The sequence below is a fragment of the Budorcas taxicolor genome, chromosome 4 (assembly GCF_023091745.1).
Source record: "Budorcas taxicolor isolate Tak-1 chromosome 4, Takin1.1, whole genome shotgun sequence".
Lineage (NCBI taxonomy): Eukaryota > Metazoa > Chordata > Mammalia > Artiodactyla > Bovidae > Budorcas > Budorcas taxicolor.
In genome coordinates, this window is record NC_068913.1 from 121,328,046 (window position 1) to 121,352,110 (window position 24,065).

Genomic DNA, 24,065 nt, shown 5'->3' on the forward strand with positions numbered 1-24,065 from the left:
AAAGCTATGGTTTTTCTAGTAATCATGTATGGATGTGAGAGTTGGAACGTAAAGAGAGCTGAGCACCACAGAATTGATGCTTTTGAGCTGTGGTGTTGGAGAAGACTTTTCAGAGCCTCTTGGACTGCAAGGAGATCCAACCGGTCCATCCTAAAGGAAATCAACCCTGAATATTCATTGGAAGGACTGGTGCTGAAGCTGAAACTCCAATACTTTGGCCACCTGATGTGAAGAACTGACTTACTTGAAAAGACCCTGATGCTGGGAAAGATTGAAGGCAGCAGGAGAAGGGGACGACAGAGGAGATGGTTGGATGGCATCACTGACTTGAAAGACGTGAATTTGAGTGAACTCCGGGAGTTGGTGATGGACAGTTAGGCCTGGTGTGCTGCAGTCCAAGGGGTCGCAAAGAGTCGGACACGACTGAGCGACTGAACCGAACACCCGAAGCTGGCAGGGAGCAGACGTCTGAACGAGGCCCAACCTGGGGCTCCTAAGGTTCTTCCCTGTCCACACAAGGTCATGGCCCTAGTGACAGGGCCTGAGGGGAGACAGTGGGCTGGTTTCTGGTGGTAAACAAAATAACCCCCATCACGGCCACGGCTGGGTGAGCGTGCCGGCGCTGGGGAGTTTACAGAAGGCCCAGGGCAGGCTTCAGCGGAGCTGCAGTTGTTCCTGGAGGAGGGGCTCTTCTCGCCCCTCACCGGCCCCAGGCCAAGTCTGGGCCCAGCCTGAGAGCATCACCAGCAGGCGCTGAGCCGGGGCAGCGCCGGCCAGGCACACTGGCTCTATATCTGCAAAGATGCTCCAAGCTTGGTCCCGTCCCTGCAGCTGGCTCAAGGCTAAGAAAACTGCTTCACAGCTTCTTGAGAGCCTGTATTGTGGCGACATCTCCAAGGGAACGAGAAACCCTCACAGCAGAAAAGACACGCATTACAGCTGGGCTCAGCAAGCGCTGCCACTCTGGGGTCACTTTCCAGACGCAGCAGGCTGACGAGGCCTCCCTACCGCAACCTTACAGAACCGTCACGATTCCTAAGCCCAGGCAGCTGAGCTGAAATAGGGCCCTGGCTGGATTTGACCGGAAGTGGAAGGAGATGTGAACAAGGCCAGGAGTAGCGAACAAGGTGCTTACCTTGCTCTCGTCCTCAGGGTCGCTGTAGCCACACGCGTCCATGAAATCCGGGAATGTCTCTGACCACCCGTCACTGGTGCAGTTCTTGCTTATGTTTCCTGGAAAGTGAACGCCATGGATCTGTTCTGAGTGTCCATGGCCTGCACCCGTGCCTCGGGGCCTGTCTCTCCCTCGGGCCGGTGAGGGTCGGGGCCTGGACCAGGGTGCCCGCTGTTCAGGGCCTCCTGACCCCTGGAACCTGGGCAGTTGTCTTGCATTTCGGGGGGCCTCAGTGGCTGGAGGGAGCAGGTTCTCCGACAAAGCACGGGCACGTGATGGTGGTCACGTGGGATGAAGTTAACAGAGCAGAGTGGAAGTAAACGGGGTGTATCCTGTCAAGTGAGAAGGGTCTGCAGCCAGACCCCGATCACCCTGTCCTGACGGCTGGAGTCGGGAACAGAGAAGAGCGCTGGCGGAGCAGGGCGCGGGGCTCTTTGTAACTCATGCAACCCTGACGTCTCACGAGGAGGCCCTGCGACGACCCCTTGCTGTGGACGAGAAACCTGACGCTTAACGAAGGTGGCCCACCGGTGGCCCACAGCCTAGAGCAAGCAGCCCGTTTCAGGACTGGGCAGTCAACTCCTCAAGTGCACAGCACGCTTGCGGCCCACCTGCCTTTGGGACTGTACCCTGAGGTCTGGAAGGCCAGGGGGCGGGGCGGGGAGGGGGCGGGGCAAAGTGGAGGGGCGGAGCAGTGGGCGGGGCCGTGAGGGGGCGGGGCAGAGAGTGAGGGGGCGGGGCAGAGAGTGAGGGGGCGAGGCAGTGGGCGAGGCAGTGGGCGAGGCAGGCGCACAGTTAGAGGGTCTCCCCACCAGGGTCTCTGAGAACCTTGCTCTCCGGGGGCGTCACTCGCTGTGGGACCTCCCCCTGCTGCAGGGCCCCCGTATCTCCAGGCCACTCCCTATTCCGGCCGTCCTGAGTTGCGGTTCATGGGGGGTTCTCAGCACAGTGGTGACAGGCACCCCCCAGCACCCCCGAAGCTGACTGCACACCCTTCATAGCTCGGAGGGCAGAGTCCTCCTGCTGTGCAAGAGACACAGGTTCGGTCCCTGAGTGGGGACGATCCCCTGGAGGAGGGCATGGCAGGCCGCTCCAGCATTCTTGCTTGGAGAATCCCATGGACAGAGGAGCCCGGGGGTCACGACAGTCCTTAGGGTCTCAAGGACTCAGACACGACTGAGAGACTAGCGTTTTTCCCACTCTTCTCCTTGCTGCTCAGTGCATGGCTGAGCGTGACTGTCCCGTAGGGCCATAGTCACAGTGCCTGGTTCTGAGCACTGACCGCTGGGCTCCGACCCTGCTCCGGAGGGTCCTGACTCGGGGGCGAGGCTGGAACTGTGGCGGGCTCCACGAGGCACCAGCCCCCGGGAAGAGCTCCCATCCCGGGTCACGTTCAGGCTCGAGTCGGGGCAGGTCATGACGAGCCCTACAGCCCTCTGAAGACCAGCCCTGCGGCTTCTCGAGAGAAGCAGGCAGAACGCAGGGCTGGGCCCTCTTGCTGCTGGATGCAGAGTGCAGCACCTTCCCCCACGGCGGAGAACCCCTGAGGGCCTTCGTCCATTCATCAGAACAGATCTCAGAGTCCTTGAACCTGGCCCTCCTGCACCTGGAGGTTTGACACCGCTCCTTTCAAAGACCTGCCTCGGAGCGACACCCAGCCCAGCTCCCCACCCAGAGGCAGAGTCTTCTGCGGCCCGTTCCCACCCCCATCCTAGCCCTGCTTGGGGGGACCTTCTGCAGGCCCCAGGGCCCACTGGCATGGTTGCTATGACAACGTGCACCAATGTCTGGAGATTCCCACCCGCCCACCCCCCCACAATTTCCCACCTACAACTTTAAAAAAAAAAAAAAAGGTGTATTTCTCAAATAACCGGGTTTTCACGGTCTGTGTGCAGAGCAAGCCCCGGGAAGAGGCAGCCCTTGGCTCCATGAGCGCCTCCTGCAGGTGTTCAGGGGCTGAGAACCCAGAGTCGGTCCAGGAGGGAGACGTTTGCTGTGAGGGAGAGAGTGTGTCCCAGGCCAGCAAGGGACACCCTGGAGGACATGCTCTGAGGGCCATGGGTGCCCAGGTGAGGCAAGTGTCCCTGTTCTCCCCTTGCCTGGTGCCTGTGGCCCCTCGTCTGCACTGGACACCTGTACTCCTGCTCGGGGTCTCCCGTCCGAGCCCTCTGCATGTGCTGTGGGTGGACGGCCTGGCAGCAGGCATTCTGTCCTCCCAAGCTCTAAGGCCAGGTCAGCACAGCTGCTCCCTGACCCACCAGGTTGTGGACACTGATGCCCTGCTTCTTGTGCCTCCATGGAGAAGTCGATCCCTCCGACCAAAACCCCCGAAAAGCTCAAAAATGACACAGCAGAACAGTACCTGGTTTGCTGTAAAAATTGCTGAAAAGCTTTGGACAGGGCACCGTGACGGTCTCGCCGACATCTGCGGGGCGCCAGCAAGTAATGTTGTCCCAGATGCCGCTGCAGGCTGTAGAGGAGACAGGAGTGAGCGAGGCCCGCTGCCCACCTCAGGCAGCTCCCTCCGGCTGTGCGTGTGGCACCCAGAGCGGTGGGGCCAGGTCTGCTCTGAAGCTTTGCAAATAGAGAGGCCGTCAATTAGATGATTAGACTGCAAATCACTCTCCTGTGAAACAGACTCGCACCACGATATCACTGAGAACATGCTTTGCACGGGTTCACTGTGATCAGCTCTGCAGAAATGAGTGAGTGTGAAGGGACGAATCTGAGGCACCCAGCGTGCACTGTGCACTTTTGAATTTCAGCAGAATCGGTGCTTCTTCCTGATGATGTGCTTGCCCCTGTGACGCAGTGGGCACCACCGGTATCTGTGTAAGTCTCGGAGGTGAGGGTCCCCCGAGGCACTCACCTTTGTGCTTTTATGGACTCTGACTTCAAGGACAATTTGCAGCTTTAAATATCTGATAAGATTTAGTTGATTGTAGCAGTCAAGATGATTATTGGTGATGAATTTTAGGCTACCTTCATGGAGTTATCTAATAACTTAATTAGCACAATGGTAAAGCCTAAAACATTTTTCAGATCTCTTATTTTGCGTAATAACCACCCCATGAGGGTAATTCATACAAGCATTGCATTAAGCATCTCACCAACAACGAGCACTGAGGTTCAAACAGTGCCAGGACCTCTCAACGTGAAACAAACAGATAATGAATCCTTGAACCCAGGGATTTTTTACTACAAGTTCAAGGTGTTTCTACTATGTTTTGTGACCTCTAAAGTTTTACATTTCAGGTAAACTTCAGTATTGGAGGAACAGTGTGCTGGCTTCAGTTAAAACAAAGAAGCAACATTTCTGCTGTCTGACATGCCATCCAGACCTGTATGATAACCGGGATATAGTTTTGGTTTGACCACAGGAATGTTTTACTTCTATGAAAACAGATAATGAAGAGTTGGCTCCAAACCAGACTGTGCAGAAAAGTTGAAAATATCTTTCTAAAGGCTTTTACAAAGAAAACGAAAATATGTGTGCTTAGTCACGCAGCCCTGTCCGACTCTGTGTAACTCGATGGGCTATGCGCACCAGGCTCCTCTGTTCGTGAGCTTCTCCAGGCAAGAATACCACCCCTCATGGGGTGGTTATCATGCAAAATAAGAGATCTGAAAAATGATTTAGGCTTTGATGTTGTGCTAATTAAGTTATTAGATAACTCCATGAAGGTAGCCTAAATTTCATCACCAATATATCATCTTGACTGCTGCAATCAACTAAATCTTATCAGATATTTAAATCTGCAAATTGTCCTTGAAGTCAGAGTCCATAAAAGCCATTTCCTTCCTCAGGGGATCTCCTTGACCCAGGGGTCGACCCCAGATCTCCTGCATTGCGGGGCAATTCTTTACCATCTAAGCCACCAGGGAAGCCCCAAAATGAAAATACACTCATCCTACAAACTGAATTACATACCAAAGATTGAGTACATAAATTTATACTACAGTAGCTTACATATTTAAAGAAAATGTTGCTTTCTGAAAAATTAATTAGAATAAGTCATCAGGACAAAGATGTCAGTAGAAACACTCTCCCAGTCGGGTGGACAGTGTGGCCTGCGGGCCTGGGGGTGTGTGGGTGAGCAGGGGGCAGTGGTGGGGGGTTTACCTGCGCAGTGAGTCTGAGCACAAGCCACAGATAACGGGGAACATATGAGCTTCTCTCTCTACCTTCCAAACCTCATGAAAATGACAGTCGAGAAATCAGAAAGGGCAGTTCCTAGAGCTCATAAAACTGAAGACAGACAGCAGATGTGTTTTAAAGACTCAGGTGGAGCAAAGGGGGCGCAGAAGAGCCTGCAGGAGAAGGGAAGTGGGCACTGCCCTTGAAGGGCCCTGGACCCCAGGACCCGGGGCTCGGGCCAACTAAATTTGGAAGAATCACATTGAGTGTGAATTCTGAACTCTGGGAACTCCAGCCTCCCCCAGCCTGCCAAGTGTCTGGAAGCTCTGCTTAGGCCACCTGCTGGAGCAGCGCCCAGGGGAGGCCCCAACCAACCAGGCCACCTGAGACGGGCGGAGTCACTCTGAGAACTGCAGTTGGGGACCACCCGGTGTTCCTCCCGAGAGAAGCTTGTCTTGTTCTGCTGCAAAGCCTGATGCTAGTTGTTGAGAGATACGGGGCTTCCCAGGTGGTGTTGCTGGTAAAGAGCCCGCCCGCCAATGCAGGAGCCGTGAGGGATGTGGGCCTGACCCCGGCAGATGCCCTGCAGGAGGGAGTGGTGACTCCTGCAGTGCCCTTGCCTGGAGAACCCCATGGAGACTGGAGCCTGGCAAAACTTTGTTTCGCAAAACCAGATTTCGAGACATTCCCAGCTATCATTCTCACCTCTAACTCTGCGGCTGCTTAGCAACTCACTTTCCTAGTTTTTCCAAAGCACACGAACTGGTTTTCCCAGAAACAAGTGCCTTTTGGTACCTGTCAGCTTACATACTGTTTAACTAAGCCGTTGGTTGAGTAGCAGATGTGGGTGGTGACGATACATTGTAAGCTCAGCAAAGTGGTCCCAGCGGTTGCAGGGAGGACGTGGCAGGGAGCCTTGAGCAAAGAGCTTCCCACCAGGGTCACCAGAAAAGAAAGCATAGGAGCCCAGCGGACACTGGTGCTGGGCTTCTTAAGCTCCTCTTGGGAGGGCAGTTTAGTGCCCTGAAATAATCTCCTAGCCCAAGCGATTCAGGAAAACTGACCTGATGCAGGGTGCAGCCTCCAGACATGCCCGAAACTCCGCGGCATCTCATACAGAACACACTGGAGGCACTGATGGAGAGTGCGGGATGGGCTACGATTGGAACACGGGCCTCCAGATATGCTGGAGCTCCACGGGGACAGCGGCAGTTCACCCTCCAGACGGGAGTCTTAAGCGGGGGTACCCACCATCATGGAGAGAACCCTAATCCCCTTGTTCCCCAAAACCAACTTTCTCTCTAAGCTATCTCCGGGCAAGTCACACTACCACAGACAGGGGTACTGGTGGTGTTTTGACTCCTGGATTTATTTTCTCATTGTTTCAATGACATAAACATTGCTTCCAGAAAACCACGTGAGTCTCACTACCCAGGCCCTGCAGTTTCTCTAGGCAGAGCTTACGTGGGCACTGCATTTCCTGCTCACGGGTGCACATAGGGAGGGCGGGGCCAGAGCCCCACCCGGCCACCACCGCCCTGACTCCCGAAGGCCATGTCCTCACTGGAGGTGACAAGCACCAAAGAACTGATGCTTTTGAGCTGTGGTGTTGGAGAAGACTCTCAAGAGTCCCTTGGACTGCAAGGAGATCCAACCAGTCCATCCTAAAGGAGATCAGTCCTGAATATTCATTGGAAGGACTGATGCTGAAGCTGAAACCCCAATGCTTTGGCCACCTGATGGGAAGAACTGACTCATTTGAAAAGACTCTGATGTTGGGAAAGATTGAAGGCAGGAGGAGAAGGGAACCACAAAGGATGAGATGGTTGGATGGCATCACCGACTCAATGGATATGAGTTTGAGCAAGCTTCGGTAGATGGTGATGGACAGGGAGGCCTGGCGTGCTGTGATTCCTGGTGTCGTAGAGATTCAGACACAACTAAGTGACTGGACTGAGTGATGCGGCGGGGACTCCCAGCCCCGCCTGCAGCGCCTCTGCATGACCTGTCTGGGGTGGGGCAGGGTAGACACCCAGTGGGCGCCCAGCTCAGTGAGGCTGCTTTTGCCCTGGCCGTCAGTGGCAGCGCCGGGCCGGTGGTCTTGGCCTGGGCCAGATGGAGTATCGCGGACCAGCCTGGGCCTCCTGGGTGGCGAGTGGCCCCCAGGGCCCCCAACCCTGGCACTCCTGTGGGGCCACCCGTGTGAGGGCCACAAGCCCCCCGCTGGGCTGAGGAAGGAGACCGGCTGGCGGGTCGGTGCTGCAGGGCGGCTCTGACGTCGGGGCCCTCTCTGCCCCGAGTGCCGGTCTGGGTGACTCAGGCCACACTCACTGCTAGACCCTCCCAGCGGGGACAGAGCAGGCTGAGAATGACCACGATTCCTCACCGTGCCTGCCAGCCTCCTCCTGAGCCTCGGACAGTCAGTGCCAGGGCTCTGCCTGGAGAACAAGGACTGTGGGGCAGGGCCAGCTGGGGCTCACTAAGGGGACCCGAGGACGTCAGAGCCGGGAGGGCCTGCTGACCCCTGGAGGCACACTGGGGGTCCACACCTAGTGGGTCTCAGGAGTCTTAAGGCCCATGGGCTGCAGGCCACTTCCCGCGACACCAGCCTCTGTCCACTTGGAACGTCTCAGCCATTCATGGAGATGCCCTTACAATCCTACAAGACCTTCCAGGTGTGCGATCTTAGCCTACGAGCGCTGCACACGTGCTGGGTGTGCGTTTGCATGGGCCTCAGTCCAGGTGCGGGGAGATGTGCGCGGCGCTGGGAGCCCATGCCTGCTCTGGTTAGTCCTTGGCTGACAGCATGTCGTGCCAGGGGTGGAATGGCCCCCGTGGCCCCTGCTCCAAGGTGCAGCCTGGTTCCTAGTGAACGCGCCTCCCAGACCCCAGCTTATTTCAGGCCAGTGGCCGAGCGTGGGGGGCCAAGGGCAGCCTGGGGCCGCTCTGCTGGTGGTGGTCTTCTGGGTTCCCCTTAGAATCCAGCACCTCCACTTCCCACAGCCCAGAGGCTCCTCACCCCAAACGCTGGCACTGACCCCTTCTGGACTCTGCTCTGGGGGCTGTCCTCCCCGGCAGAGGACAGTTACAGACCCAGCAGACCTCCCTGCCAGCTGCAGTGGGGTGGCTGCCAGTCACCTCTCATCCCTGCGTCCCCTGGGACTGGGGGGCCTCCCTTCCCTCCACAGTGGGGCAGAAATCACAGGGTGTTCCAAGGACTCTCCCCAAAGACACCGGCTCCACAAACAGTCCTGCCCTTTTGCTTCCATGCTGTGGATGTTGGGGAAACACCCCTCTGAGTGGCCTCCTCCTGGCCACTCATGGGTACCTGGTTGTTGCTCTCTTCAGGGCCTGAGAACATCCTATACATCAGCCTATACATCCTATACAACATCCTGTACAAAATCCTATATAACACCCTATACAACACCCTATGTTGCTGCTGCTGCTGCTAAGCTGCTTCAGTCGTGTCCGACTCTGTGCGACCCCTTAGACAGCAGCCCACCAGGCTCTCCCATTGCTGGGATTCTCCAGGCAAGAGCACTGGAGTGGGCTGCCATTGCCTTCTCCAATCCAACACCCTATACAACATCCTATACAACGCCCTACACAACATCCTATTAAACATCCTGTACACCCTACACATCCTATACAACATCCTACACAACACCCTATACAACACCCTATACAACATCCTATACAACATCCTACACAACACCCTACACAACACCCTATACAACACCCTACACAACATCCTACACAACATCCTACACAACACCTACACAACATCCTATTAAACATCCTGTACACCCTACACATGCTATACAACATCCTATACAACACCCTACACAACACCCTATACAATATCCTATACATCCTATACAACATCCTGAACAACACCCTGCAGAACATCTTACACACCCTACACCACACCCTACACCACACCCTACACAGCATCCTGCACGTCCTATGCAGCAGCCTGCACTCTATGTACCACTGGCACAGTGACGTGACGTGCTTTCCTTTCAGAAAAACAGGATGCCCTGTGGGTGTCTTCTTTGCTTTCTCAACAATATGCGTCTCATCTTTTTCCTGTTATTTCCGCAGCGTGCCACGTTTTTAATGGCTACGAATAGTCCAACATCCACTTGCGTGTGACACACACATGCAGTGGTGACGCGACTGTCTGATCGGAACTCTAAGTAGTAAGTCCTTAGTAGGTGCCCCCACGTGACTGGACTTGTTTCCTGTTCTTTTAGAAGGATCTGCAGTTCTTCCCCAAATGATGAGGAAAAGCTCTTCTTTACAGAGAATGCTAATTGACATGTGCAAAGAATGGTTAGAGCTTTAAAAGCTGACATTTCGGACCCTGAGACAGACTGGTTCAAGTGTGAATCAGGAACAGGATCGGGGGAAGGCTGGGAAAGACGAGCAGCTCCAAAGAGCACGAGCCAACTACAGGGAAAAAGAACTTGGTGTTCAAGATCTGGAGGCCACTTATACTCAAGTGGCCAGACAGCATAATGGGATACTGAGGGACATATCGATCACCAGTGTGGGGACCCCACGGAGCACACACGTGCCCTGCACCCGCTCTTCCCAGAGGGTCTGACCTGAGTCTCCTCAAGCCTTCATGCCCAAGCTGCCGGAAGGAGACACAGGGGCTGGAAGGACACACTGACACGCACCCGGAATATGGGACACTCTGTGAGGTGACTGATCTGCTGCTTAATGTCTGGGGGTGCAGGCGGAAGCGCCCTAGGGTCAGAGCCCACAGCTCTGTGGACATGTCCATGGAATGCGTCCTGTACGAGCTGGCGCAGCAAGTGCCGAAGCGCTGACAGCTGCTGAACACCTGGCGCCTCCTCTGCAGCACCTGATTCCACGGACGTCCAGTCACACAGAAAGGGCAGCTGCGCTGCCAGAAAACTGCTCATGAAGACAGTAGGGAAAGCCACAGTCCCTTGGCCTGCAGAGCGAGGTCCGGCCCTGGAGTAGCTGGGGCAACATGGGATCCTGGGCCCTGGCTGGAGAGAGGCGGCCAGGGTCCCTGGTCGGGGAGGCCGTGCACCCAGGCCTCGTGCAGCTGCCACTGAGCCCGGGAGCAGAGTACACAGGGACAGAGGGAAGCTGTACTCCAGGAGAGGCCTCGGGGTGCTCTCACGGGAGCAGTCTCAGAGCTGGAAAGCGCAGCCCGCTCTCGTGTAGCTTACTTATTCTTATTCCTTGAAGGTGAGGGCTCTGCATTCCCGCAGGAAAAGTGAAACTGCCAGACGAACCCTGCTGGGGCGGCAGCACAGATGTGGTCACCGCCGGCTGGGCTGACATGAGGCTCACCGCTGGCTGAGCTGACGGTGAGGCCGCCCTCGTTAAAACAGGACCGCAGCTGCCCTGTGCCGACACAGCTTGGCAGCACCCCCTGCAGGGGGCTGTGCTGACCCAGGAGGTTTGCCAGTGGTCCTCTGTGCTCTGAAACTCTGATCTAACAGTTTTAAAGAAAGGAGTTATCTTCATTTTAGCCCTCAGAGCCCCTGATCTGCTTCCAGCTCCCAGCAACCCCCGTCTACTATCAATGTAAATAATTGAAAGCTTGATGGATCGTCTCACCAACTGAAGTTAGGAAAAATCCTTTTTAAAGTGGGTTGGCCAAAATGTTGTTCGGGTGCCCCCTGGCCAGCTTTAACTTGAATGAAATTCTTGGCCAACCCAAATAAAAGCGTCTGTGCTTCTCTGTGAACCCGCTCCCCTATTCTGACCCGAATGGCCGGCCAGGCCACTTCCCGCTTGCCTGCCGCCTGAGGGCCCCGCTCCGGGTGCAGGGTGAGTGCGAGATGTGCCACTTTCTGCAGGTAAATCCAGGCCAGCCTTTGAAACCCCCAGGGTCGGGACGACTCTGACCAAAGGGCTTCCCCAGGCCAGTGAGCACCCGGGATTCGAAAGAGGCCACACAGGCAGCTGGGGCAGTGCAGAGCCTCCCACCTGTCACAGGGTGCGGAGAACAGCGCGGCCAGTAGCGGCCATCCTCCGGGCCTCTGTCTCTGGGCAAATTTGCTGTGTGCCCATGGCCTAAGCGGGGCTCCGTGGAGGCTCCAGGCTCAGCCCTGGTCGAGTCTGGCCCCTTCCCAGGGCGGCTGCGGTTACGACCAGCAGAAACCTCCCCATATCCTCACTGCCGCCTCGCCTTGACTGCCTGCCGATACCACCTCTCAGAACACTCCCACCCTAGACTCTCAGGCCACACAGCACACGAAGGACCCCAGGGTCTGCCTCCTGACTGCAGGGTGTGCAAGGCTGAGATGTGGAAGGTACCCCCAGGGAAGCGGCCCGGAATGCCCCATGTTTCAGCCCCTGAGCCTGGCGGTCTTAGTGCACACTGAGGGAGTGGATGTGATGCTGAGTGGGCTCAGACCCCCAGCCCTGCAGACGGTGACGTGATCCCTGGGGACCCGTGCACTGGACCTGGAGGCTCTGAGACACCGGCCTGCCAGCCCCTCCCTCAGTTTCGGAGTCACCCTTTGGGCATATTCGGTGTGACCTGTCCAGGTGTCCAACTACGAATGCCCTGTTTCCCGACACCCTGCAGAGAACCCAGTTACCCCGAACACTAACAGTGGCGGCCAAGCTCTCCCAGGTGGAGGCCTCCTTCTGTTGTTCTAAGGATGCATATTTACACCCTTTGTTCTCAAAATACTTGCAGTGGTGTAAGGAGCGCTATTTCCATGCATTCCCTCAGCTGGACATGGAGCCAAAAGTCTTTTTAGAAATGCTGTCATTAGGGATGACAACAGTACTTGCTAAGGGTGGAAGCAGAGAGGAAAGGAGCCTTCTGAGGGGACAGCCCCCCAGAACAAATAACAGCCCATGTCGGGAGGTGCACTTCTCAGACATGTCAGTGCAGGTGAAATCAGCCACGTGCTGGGAGCGGGCTGCTCCAATCAGGACTCGGAAGGCACTCACAGAACAGGCTCAGGGTGAGATGACAACCTCTGCTCATGCAGGCAGAGATGGAGTATTCATTTTCCACAAATGGACTGGACCTTCTTCATGACTCAGCACAGCTCTGGGACCAGCGACAGCCTCGGACTCTTCACACCTGCAGTGATGAGCGTTCATGTCTCCAAAAAAAAAAAATATTCACTGAGTGTCACTGGTCCTGAGGCTGCCCGAGGGCCTCATGGAGGCGCTGGGCCAGGAGGGTCTCTCCAGGGCTTCCTGAGGCAGGGACAGCACAGATTCACAAGCCAACAAAGGCACCAGCCTGGGGCTGGCTCTTCCAAGTCCACACTGCAGGCCAAGCCTTCGGGCCCAGACAGAAACCATGGGACGGGTGTGGACCATGACCCAGAGACACGCTGCTTCCTAGACCACCTGTGCAGGAGCCTGGACTCTATACGGGAGTGAAGCCGGGTGCTCCCACAACGGTGCTCCAGCTCTAAATGCGTTTCCAGGGCTACAAGGAATGTTTTACGGGGACCTCATTCTTCAGACACCTCCTGGATATCCCAATATTCAGTCTAATTAGGGTGTTACAATGATCCCAACCTTGGTAAGTTGGAGGCAAACCACAAACCAAGGTCTGGGAAATGCCATTTTGGGCGACAATGCTACCAGATGGTGTCTTGATTGAATCCCTTTGGAATTTCGAATTTGGAAGTGGCAAAGTTTCATTTCAGTTCAGGTGGATTCCATAGTTGGGAGTCATATTCTGGGACCTGAACTAATGCTAAACAAAGACTCAAAACCCAGAACTAATCAAAGCTGTTAACTGAACAAAACGATCTATTTTCTTAAAGAAAAAAAAAAGAAATCTACAGAAGTCCACTTTGAACCTATTTTAAAAATATGCTGAATCCAATCAACCCCAAATATCAAAATGTCCCCTACACTGAGCTGAGCAAATGCGGTGCCTGTGGTGGGCGTCCTGGCAGGCACGCTTGCCTGAGGGCTGACTGGAAATCCCCGTGAGACAGGCGTCTCCTCCCACAGCAGCAGGACAGGACAGTCAGGAGACCCATGAGGCCCCGCAGCGGGTCAGCTCAGAACTGATGGAGAGCTAAGCTTGTGCAGACGCCGCACCTTCACCCAACGTCCTCTGTACAAATCCTCAACAACCTTCTCTCTGACGTCAGTGACCCCTTGGGATGTTGTTGGTGCTGCACAAGCTCCCGGGTGGGCAGAGTCAAGCCGCATCGCACGGGAGGCTGGACTCAGCTGACGGGCTGGGGCTGGAGCATGGGGAGTCCTGCCATGTTACTCCCAGGGCGATCTTCCGTGGATTTACGAGCAGCACTTGGGCGCCGTCCCGGGATGGTCCCGGGACATCCATCTCGCAGTGTTATGACAAGACATCCTCACACAGGCCGGCAGCTGCTCATCCGAGTGTGACCTCCGGGGCTGGACGCCCGGCCATCCAGACCAGCCTCCCAGACCAGCCTCCCGCGGGGCCACCCTCCTGGCTGCGGGAGTGGCCGGGGCCAGGGGCGTGGCCGGGGCCAGGGGCGTGGCCGGGGCCAGGGGCGTGGCCGGGGCCAGGGGCGTGGCCCGAGCCAGGGGCGTGGCCCGAGCCAGGGGCGTGGCCCGAGCCAGGGGCGTGGCCCGAGCCAGGGGCACCGCATGCGTCCACAGGCCGCTGCCTGCGGGCACATCCTGCTGACCTCGCAGCCCGGGAGCCCTCTCTCCCTGCCTTCCTCCTTCTGGGCCACACCCTTCGGGCCGGCCCTCGGTCACTCCTCCGGCCTCCGGGGCCCATGGCCCCGCACGGTCCCACCTGGCGGGCGGCCTCCAGCCTTCCTCCCGTCCCTTCCTCTCGCTCTACCCAGCCTCCTCCGGGGGCCCCGCTGCCCCCCAGGGAGGGGTCGGATCTTCTCACCCCACCCGTCTGCAGCTTCAGGCCTTGAGGCGCCTCTGCCTTCCCCCTCCACCCGCTCACTGCACTCGCCTCACGGCGGCGTCCCCAGCCAAGTGGCCTCTCCAGTGGCCTGTCCAGCTCTCCAAGCTCGGGAACAAGCCTGAACCCCCATCTGCCTGCCACCTGCCCGGCGACCTTTGGTGCTTCACGCAGGGCGGGTAAGAGGGACAGCAGGGGACGCATGCTGTCTTTGTCACCGGGGCAGCGGTGAAGCCTGGCTTCACCCTCTGCGTCTGCTCGGACCAGCCTCAGTCCTTTCCTCGCAGGGAAGGAAGGAATTGTAAGAAGTCACAGATGACTTGAGAAGTGGGAGCAGCCCTTCCCTGGGGTGGGGAAGGGGTGACTTGTTGGTCAGTTCTTGGGCTGCAGGAGCCCCTCACAGCTCACAGCCAGGGTGGCGTGCAAGGGCAGGCGTCTGGGCTGCCCTGGGCCCCGGTTCAGCACCCGAACTGTGGGGACTCTACCTGCAGCTGAACCCCAGAGCCTCCGATGGCCCCTGTGGACACTCAGAGAACCGGGCGTGTAGTGAGGACAGCCAGCCAGGAAGGACTCACCAAATCCCCACGCTGCCTCCAAACCCCAGCAGGGCAGTGTCACTCTGAGTGGCCAGGGAGGGTCCTCCATCCCAAGGGGGCGCCTAAGCAGAGGTGCAGATAACAGATGAACAGAGGCAGCTGTGGGGGTTCAGGGGGAGGCCCCTCAGCTTTGAAGCAGGCTTGGGAGGGAAGAAAACCCTGGTCTAAAGCACACCTCTCTCACTATGGTGCCAAGTACAGTTTTACGAAAAGAGCGCTAGGCTCAGGCTCCAGGGAGCCAGGTGCTGCCACCAGCTTGGGCAAGAGACTCGGGGTCCTCTCTTGTGTCCTCACTTCGGGGAGGTGGCTGAGGGCACCTTCAAGCATCAAGACCGGGATGCCCCATGCCTGCTGGGTGGACGTCACCCTCCCTTGTCCAGAGGGAGGACGCTCAAGGCCTTCCGTCTGCCCGCCAGGTGGGGTCTGCAGGTCTGCTTCTGGGTCAGCAGACGGGATGGCCCGTGGCAGACGCCTTGGTGCCAGGAGGCTGGGGGTGTGCAGACAGGGCCCGCCCCGGAACAGCAGAGGGTGCACCTGGCCACTCCCAGGAGTGCCAGACCAGACCTGTGGCTGCAGGGACAGCGGAGAGCACAGCAGAGGGGCCAGCAGCCCACGTGGGAGCCGCTGCCAGAGGCTGCAGACAGCCTCCCTGCGGGGAGTCGCCCCTGAGCTGGGGACAGGCGTGGGCGCCTCAGGAGGGGCACGGACAGCCTTGCTTCAGACCCTCCCCGAGGACGAGCGTCGGTGAATGAGCTTGGCAGATGGCGTGTGGCCCCGGGGCTGATCGCCATAACGAGAGGGCAACTCTCATGGGGCAAAGGACAGGCGGGCACACCAGCGTCTCCCGCGGCTCCTGAGTTCCCCAGCTCAGGGCTCCTCAGGAAGGACACACTGCCCCAGGCCTTCCTCCGCAGCTCGTGGGGCTGAGGGCAAAGGGCACCCACGGGAGTGAGAGCACATCACCCACAGCCTGCTCTGCCTGGAGCAGCCACCTCTGATGACCAACCTGTCAGGGCCTGCGCCCTCTGCAGGCACCCGGGATGAGCCAGGACCTCCCGCTAGCTCGAAGGGGTGCAAACCCAAACCCGCCATGGCTCTCGGCGGGTGAATCAAAATCAGTCCAGTATCCTTTGTTTAGAAAAGTCAAACAGTGGGAAGTTTTCTAGTCCAGCGCCTCCCGGGGACCTGGTTTAAGCTGCTGCTTGTTATCAAAGCCTCCATAGCCATGAACGACATGGCTCAGACTGTGGAGCTGCCCCATCCTCCTCCCAAATTGGGGCAAAGATGATGCAAAGTCGCGGGGAAGGTCCCAGGTGACATGAACACAGCGGGGGACGCAGGCTGAGAGCAGCGGTGACTCAGGGCCCCCCACCGTGGTTGGCAGTGCAGGTGGGGACAGAGCTGCTGTGAGCTTATTTCCAGGCATCCGTGGCCTGAGCTTCACGGGTGGGACTAGGTTAGTCTTAGTGCTGAATCAATATTAAGTCACAAAGCCCTAAATATCTCTAAATACCTCCTAAACTTTCCTTTTTTATAAAGTGAATCCGTTAAAGAGGTTTAGAACTGAAGTTGGCTTTTGTCTAGATTTCTGTGTTGGTTTGTTTGTGTTTGTTTTAGATCCAACATGTAATAAAAGTGATTCCTTGTTATACTTACACAAATTACCTCACCAGAATTGAAAACTAGGTTTTTTTTTTTTTTTTTTGCCATTTCAGGTGCTGTCTCACGCCGCTTTCTTGCAGCTCCTACAGACCCTGTGTCTCCTGACGTTCACTGTGGGTGCTGGAATCCGTCTGATCTCGCCCGGCGAGAAGGCCTTCGCTCAGCTCCTGGTTCACCTCGTCTGTAGTATCTTTATTCTGGTAACTCATTACTATTTATATCCTTGGTATTCGAGCCACACACATTTCAAAGAGCAACAAGGAAAAGATGGGAATTCAGAACACAAGCTGCTTCTCTCTGCAGAAAGTGAGGGTACCAGGCAGGCTACCTGGCCGGCCTCCCTCCTGTGGGGGCGGAGCGCTGCCCACAGGCTCTTCCTGTGAGTCAGGGTGAAAGGGCTCTGGCAGGTGTTTTTACTGTCGAGCTAACAGTGACATAAGAGCCTTTGATACAAGAAAACACCGAAGGACTGACGCTTGTCATTGCAGAAAGACCGAGTGACACCTTCCCCCAGCTCCAGACGGGAGGGCCGTCCTCTAACTCTCCCACATCTTTCTGATCCAGCCGGCACCAAGGCTGTGCCATCCACGTCCCTGGCAGCATGTCCAGCGGGCCCTGTGAGGTCACTCTGAGGAACGCGGAGCCAGACAGCAAAGCCTGCGAGGGCTGAGCCCTGAGGAGCGCTGTAAACCTCCTGGCCCATCTCTGCACCATGAGCAGCTCTCTGAGCAGGGCTGGCCTGGCCCGCGGTCCCTGCAGAGCAGCCTGGCAGCTCAGGCAGCGTCTGCACGGCAGCTCCGCCTGCTCCCACAGAACCTTTTAAAAAGTACTAGTTGCAAACTTTTAAGAATTGGAGTATTTTCACCAACTCGATGGATGTGAGTTTGAGCAAACTCCAGGAGACGGTGAAGGACAGGGAGGCCTGGTGTGCTGCAGTCCATGGGGTCACAAAGAGTCGGACATGACTGAGCAACTGAACAACAGGGACCTAAAGTTTGCTTTTCTAACGTTTGGTGCCTGCGTTTCTTCACAGCAACAAGCAGGTGCTGAGGGACATTCCCCAAGGCCCCGTGGCAAAATGTTACCCTGTCCAGCGGCACGGCCCCGGCTTACACTCGTGAGCTGTTGGCCAGGGACCAGGGCCACACTCGAGCCTTTGGAACGAGAAGCATTAAAGGACAAGCCTTCGCACTGCTTAAGGCCACACTCCGTCCACCTGGGCCAACCGGAGGTGAAGAGTCTCTGTGAAAGAGAGCCGACTGAGGACCATACCCCCTGCCCCACAGTGGACGCGTTCACACTGCTCTCCTGGGCCCGCTTCCACCAGGCTGAGTCATGGGCGCAGGCCTGCAGGCACCCCTCCCGACGCCCAGTGGCCCTGGCCAGCTGGGAGGGGTCTCTATGAGGGAAAGCCACGGCCAAAGCCCCTCTCTGGAAAGTAAACGCTCCCTGCCTCCTGCTGGGCCGGCTTCCTCTTGTTAGCAAAGCGCTTCTGGCGAGCATGGGGGATGAAGAGTGCTAAGGAGGAGACACCGAGGCGGCGTTTTGGTGCTTCCCAAGCAGAGGGGACAGCGAGGGGCGGGAGGGGCCACCCCGGGCGACTGTGAGGCGGGCTGGGGCAGAGGCTTCATCCGTGGCGGTAAACTGGCTCCAATTCCGTCTGCCCGTGTCAGGGGTTGCGCCCTCCCTTGTTCCACGTCAGGAGTGCCTGCTGTATCAGGCCTGTGGCAGGGGCCTGCCAGTGGTGAGGGCTGCCCTCTGAATGCTGGCCCATGCCCCGCGTGGAGTCAGCGCCAGGGAGTGGACGCCATCTGTGAGCAGCCTCAGAGCCCAGCAACCTGATGGTCCGGTGACGGCCCTCGGGGGCAAAGGCCGAGGGTCACCCCTACAGATGCGGCGGACGGAACCCGCCCACGCTGTCCATGAGCGAGGCCTGGACTGAGCGCTGTGCTGGCTGGACCTGCTCCCTGCCACGACTAGACGCTTCTGGGGTTTCGGCACGTCTGCTATCAGCGTTTAACTCCCCTAAGTCTCTTAATTTTCACCGAAAGGACAGGCCTCAGTGGCTGTGGCAGCTGTCTTGTCCTGAGGCTGACCTGACTGGCAAGACCCAGCCTCGTGGATCCTAGTAGCTGGCTAGTGGTCACATGTGGCTTTTACAGGACACCTCCTGAGTTCATGTTTGAGCCGCCTGTTTTGCCTTCCTCCGGACAGAGCTTGACCAGACCTTTGGGAAGACAGGGCTCTCAGAACGCTGTGGGCACTGCAGAACCACAGATCTCAAAGGCTGCAAGGAGCCCCTGGGCCAGAGTCCTTGTCTTCTCGGCTGAGGAAAGGGAGGGTCCAGGGAGACAGGAAGGGGCCCAGGAGAGCTGTTTTAGAACCGGTTTAGAACCCCTCTGGCTGCAGACCACCTGTGAATACCTGAAATGTGTGATCCAAATTGTGATGCATTCTAAGTGTGAAATGCATATTGGGTTTCCAAGACAATACACTAGAAAAGCAAAATCTCTCATCAATATTTTACATTGATTACAAGTTGGAAAAACAGTGATTTGGATATATTTGGATAAATAAAACCATTGTCAAAGTCCTAAGTTTCTTTTTATTTATTTTAACATGGCCACTAGAAAACTCAAGCTGCCCATAAGGCTTGCATCCTGCTTCTACTGGGAAGTACTGGTCTAGAACAACACCCACACCTGGGACTTCCCACTCACGGTCCTCTGCAGGGCACCAGACTCTTAACACGTGGCTGTACTTTGATTTTAATTTTTTTCTTGAATAGACTAAAATGATAACAGAGAACAGAGGAAAAGAAGAAAGCTGAAGGACAAGAGGTTTTTGCCACTGTTTATGATCTGGGTGTTATCCCAGAACCTTCAGAGTTTACAAACAGGAGACGGTACCCAGGGCGGGAGCTCATCATCCCAGCTTTACTTCTGGGAGAAATAGTAAGCTCACTGTACTCATAACTGGTCTGTTCTTCAAGAAAGCAAAAGTCTCAATTTCCTGTTTAATTTCTGATAAATTCCCACTGTTCTTAACTGGATCTAAATCATCTGTGATGTAACTAAGGATTTAAAATGCAAGAAATCAGATAAATAGTCTTTCCATGGGAAAAAGAGTTGCCTTTGCAAAGCGTAACAACTGTCATAAATTATTTTAATAACTGTTGCTATTGTCTCAAACCGCGGAAACTATTACGTTAAAAGGTTTACGTGAAGGACCCCCTTCCCTTCTGCCCTTCCCAACACACATACCCCACTGCCCATTACCTGCAATGCTATAGGATTTTTGCCAGCAGTTCATTAAAAAAACAGTGGAAACAGACTTTAAAAAAAAAAAAAAAGACACAAGTGACTGTAAACACCAGTTTTCTGAGTGAGGTGCAAGCTACTTGCAAGCCCGCCTGTCCATCCCGGGGAGAGTCTCACCAAGCATCTATCTGCCTTACCTTTGTGTTTTTCTGTTTGAGTCCTTAGAAGCTCTGCACATCTCGTTTCTTCCTCCTGAATTTCCAGATGAAATCGGCATTCTGGGTGAATACTGCTCACCTAGTCATGGTTAAAAGAAAGGGACAATTCCACTGTAATAGGAAAGGCAAGCAAAAACTCTATATAAAAGCCCCTAAATCTCACAGTTCTAAACTGCTTCCAAACTAACACTCATTTAAAAGCAATAACCTTCACATTTTGGCATGGTTATTTTTTTTTTTTAAAGCTTCAGTATTTACTTTGTAAAAGAATTAGTAAACAAATAAGAAACTTGATATAATTTTTTTTCTGGGCAGGAGAGCAAACTAACTAACGTGATACATTGTATGTTGTCAGTACTAATTTGGCAGCAATAAAGCTCTTTAATCCAATAATCTTTCAGTATTCGAGTCCTCCATTTCATAGCCCTTGATTTAATCAAAGTAAATACATGTTTACTCATCAGCCCATTCTTAATGGCTGCACACAACCCCAGACGCCAGCGTGCTTCATCTAAGGCCAGCCTCCGCATTCACTGGAAAGCCCTAATAGAATAACTTTATTTTTAGAAGCTGCAGGTCACATTCAAAACTGAACTTTGGAATCTGGTATGAACAAACTTTTCAAAAAGATGAGGGGTGAGCAGGGAGAGGCCTGGAGCAGAGTCACAGCAGCGAGGCAGTGGGGGACTTCTCACCAGGCTCGATTACGGGAACCAAAGATGCGATTAGCACTGCCTGTCAGTGTGTGCAAAAGACAGGCTGAATGCCGCTTGAGTCAGTGTGTGCAAAAGACAGGCTGAATGCCGCTTGAGTCTTGGAAGGTAATATTCTCTGGTCTTTATTTTCACAAAGGTCCAGCATTCTCTTCTTTTATTACCATCTCCAACCCCTGATGAGTACTCACACGGTAGGCTGGAGCTGTGTGGCCCACTCTCATGTCTGAACAAAACTTTTGTGTTACTGGAGAGAATCACGCTCTTGCATGTATTACGGCCACCTATATCTAACTGGGCTTCCCTGGTGGCTGAGGAGGAGAGAAGCTGCCTGCGGTGCAGGAGACGGGTTTGGTCTCTGGGTTGGGAAGATCCTCTGGAGGAGGGCGTGGCAACCCACTCCAGTATTCTTGCCTGGAGAATCCCCATGGACAGAGGAGCCTGGCGGGACTGCAGTCCACAGGGTTGCAAAGAGTCAGACATGACTGAAGCGACTTAGCACATATGCTCACGTTTAGTTATCCTACCACTGAAATAAGTCAGTAGAATTCTAACCAGAAATAACATTTCCCAACAGTGTTAAGGGGCTTCCCAGGTGGCTCAGCGGTAAAGAATCTGCCTGCCAAGGCAGGAGGTGCAGGAGACTTGGGGTCCACCCCTGAGTTTGGAAGATCCCCTGAAGGAGGAAGCGGCAACCCACCCCCATCCCAGGTCTCCGAAAATGCCTGGGAACTCCCATGGACAGAGGAGCCTGGTGGTCTAGACTCCACAGGGCCACAAAGAGCGGGACCCGGCTGAGCATGTACGCAGCAGTGTTAGGAGCAGAAACTTAATGCTGGATGCTTTTGCCACGTTTACGCTCACTTTGGGCTTCCCTGGTGGCTCAGAGGGTAAAGCGTCTGCCTGCAATGCAGGAGACCTGGGTTCGAGCCCTGGGTCAGGAAGATCCCCTGGAGAAGGAAATGGTAGCCCACTCCAGTACCCTTGCCTGGAAAACCCCATGGACAGAGACGCCTGGTAGACTGCAGTCCATGGGATCTCAAAGAGTCGGACACGACTTAGCGATTTCACCCTCACTTAAGAAAACAAGATGTGAAGCTTGGTCTTTTTTTTTCTCCCATGGCTCATCGCGGGGCAACGACCACTGTACAAGCTTCTGGTTTCAACCAGGTTGTATTTTTCATATATTAATAAGTCAATACCTTAAATGTCAGAATTAGGAAAATTGTATTGACTTAAAAAATGGATTTTTGATAAGGTACTAAAAGACATCATAATACCAGGCATTCTTGAAATACGCACAGTGATGCCGTATTTTGGGATACCCTAGAAGTTAAAGCAGCGTTAAGCCTAACAATTCCTGCAGCTCTTTCGCGCACTGAAATGGTCAGACAGGCTCTCATCCCCCCAGCATTCCTCTGAGGGAGGAAGGCATCGTTCGCCTTCACTCTGAGGAGGGGTTGGCCTCTCTGAGGGGGTGGGCTAGGTGCAGACGGGAAACAAACACCCTCAGCAAGAACGAATTTCCCTAAATAGCTCCATCCCTGGCTTCGCAACCTTAAGAGGGGGTATGAGTCAATAGAGACGGTGATCTGGCCACGGTGTGAAGTGCGTACGCGCGCGCACACCCAAACTGGCTCCAGGCTGCGGGAGGGAAGCCGGAAACCGGGCTTACGGTTTACGTGTCTTCTCATAAGAGGAAGAATTAAATAGTCTATAAATGCATTCAGTTAACAAACTTCCACCCAGCATATGACCTCCTCCGGTGCTCTTAAATAATGGTAACAAATCAAAGCAGGCTATTTCCAAAGGAAACTTTGTTTAGCCACACCACGTCTCCCTGACACACACTAAAACAAACCAGAAGCTTAGCCGGTACTAGCAGGTGGAAAGGGAGGTATTTAATGATAAGGCAAACTCCAATTTCCCTCTGAAAGGAGAAGCCTGCGCAGGTGACAGCAGCTCAGTCCCCAGCTCCAGAGGGGGCGCCAGGGCCCCGGACCCGCTCCGCTACGAAGGGCGTCGAGCGAGGCACTGGGTTCCGGTCCCAGCAAACCCGGGACCGCCGAGCAGACCGTGCGACCGCACCTTCCCAGCCGGGTCTTAACACCGGGCCAGGCTGGGGCTTCGGTTCTTCGCGCTCTGCGCGGGGATCCAGAGTCCCCGGCAGGCCTGTGCCCTCCAGCGAGCTCGGAGGGCGGGTGGAACCCCCGGGACCAGCCCCGATCCCCGCGCCCCCGGGACCGGACCAGCCCCGATCCCCGCGCCCCCGGGACAGGACCAGCCCTGATCCCCGCGCCCCCGGGACAGGACCAGCCCTGATCCCCGCGCCCCCGGGACAGGACCAGCCCTGATCCCCGCGCCCCCGGGACAGGACCAGCCCCGATCCCCGCGCCTCCGGGACAGGACCAGCCCCGATCCCCGAGCCCCCGGGACAGGACCAGCCCTGATCCCCGCGCCCCCGGGACAGGACCAGCCCTGATCCCCGAGCCACGGGACCAGCCCCGATCCCCGCGCCCCCGGGACCGGACCAGCCCCGATCCCCGCGCCCCCGGGGCCGGACCAGCCCCGATCCCCGCGCCGCCGGGACAGGACCAGCCCCGATCCCCGCGCCGCCGGGACAGGACCAGCCCCGATCCCCGCGCCCCCGGGGCCGGACCAGCCCCGATCCCCGCGCCGCCGGGACCAGCTCCGATCTCCGCGCCTCGGCGGTAAAGCCGGGCGCCCGGGGCGCTCCCTCCAGGGAGGGTCGGCGCGGCGGGTCGTGAGGGCACGGGTCCGAGGGCACTCACCGGGGCGAGCAGCCAGCCGCAGCAGGTCAGCAGCGCGGGCGGCAGCAGCGCGGGCGCCCTCATCCCGGCTCCGCGGCGCTGACATGGGCCGGGCCGCCCGTGCGCAGCGACGCGGCCCCAGGGTCGGCTCCCGGCTCCGAGGCCGGTGGGCGGCACCCGGCAGCCGTCTCCTGGTCGGCGGTCCGCCGAGGTTGCGCCCGGCGCCCCGGCTCCGCCCCCGCTCCCTCCCCCAACTCCGTCGGCTCCCCGCGCCCCCCGCCCCCGCCTCTCCGTCTCTCCCCTCCCTCGCGCTGGCTTCGCCGCCTGGGTCTCCGCCCCACGTTCCGCAACCGCCCCCCGCCACCCGCACTCCCTTCGGCCGCCAGCCCCCAGCCGCTTGTACCTCCTTCCCCGCGCCCCTGGCCTCTCCCTGGCGACCCCCAGCCTTCGCTCCCTCCACCGCCTCTAAGCCGCGGGTGACGGGTGCGCACGAGTGGGCTCCCTGTGCGGCCCAGCTCCCAGCGGAGATGCCAGGGGAGAGCGACTCCGGAGCGAGCCACCTTGTCGGAGACCCGGGCTCCCGGCCTTTGCACCTACTGTGTCCTCCTTGTTAAAGACCCCCGAGAAGTTGGCAGAAAGAACAAGT

The 24,065-nt window shown here is 56.5% G+C and overlaps 1 protein-coding gene across 1 annotated transcript in view; it reads right to left on the reverse strand.

Annotated features, from left to right (window-relative positions):
- Positions 1-23,553, reverse strand: part of VIPR2 (vasoactive intestinal peptide receptor 2) — a 66,420-nt gene extending 42,867 nt beyond the window's left edge. Inside the window, exons 1-4 of the mRNA XM_052638712.1 lie at positions 23,441-23,553; positions 19,915-20,014; positions 3,537-3,644; positions 1,136-1,233 (exon numbers count right to left, since the gene is read on the reverse strand). Of these exons, the coding sequence (XP_052494672.1) occupies positions 1,136-1,233; positions 3,537-3,644; positions 19,915-20,014; positions 23,441-23,503 (369 nt within the window). The 5' untranslated portion in view covers positions 23,504-23,553. The remainder of the gene's footprint in view (positions 1-1,135; positions 1,234-3,536; positions 3,645-19,914; positions 20,015-23,440) is intronic.
- Positions 23,554-24,065: the final 512 nt, after the last annotated feature.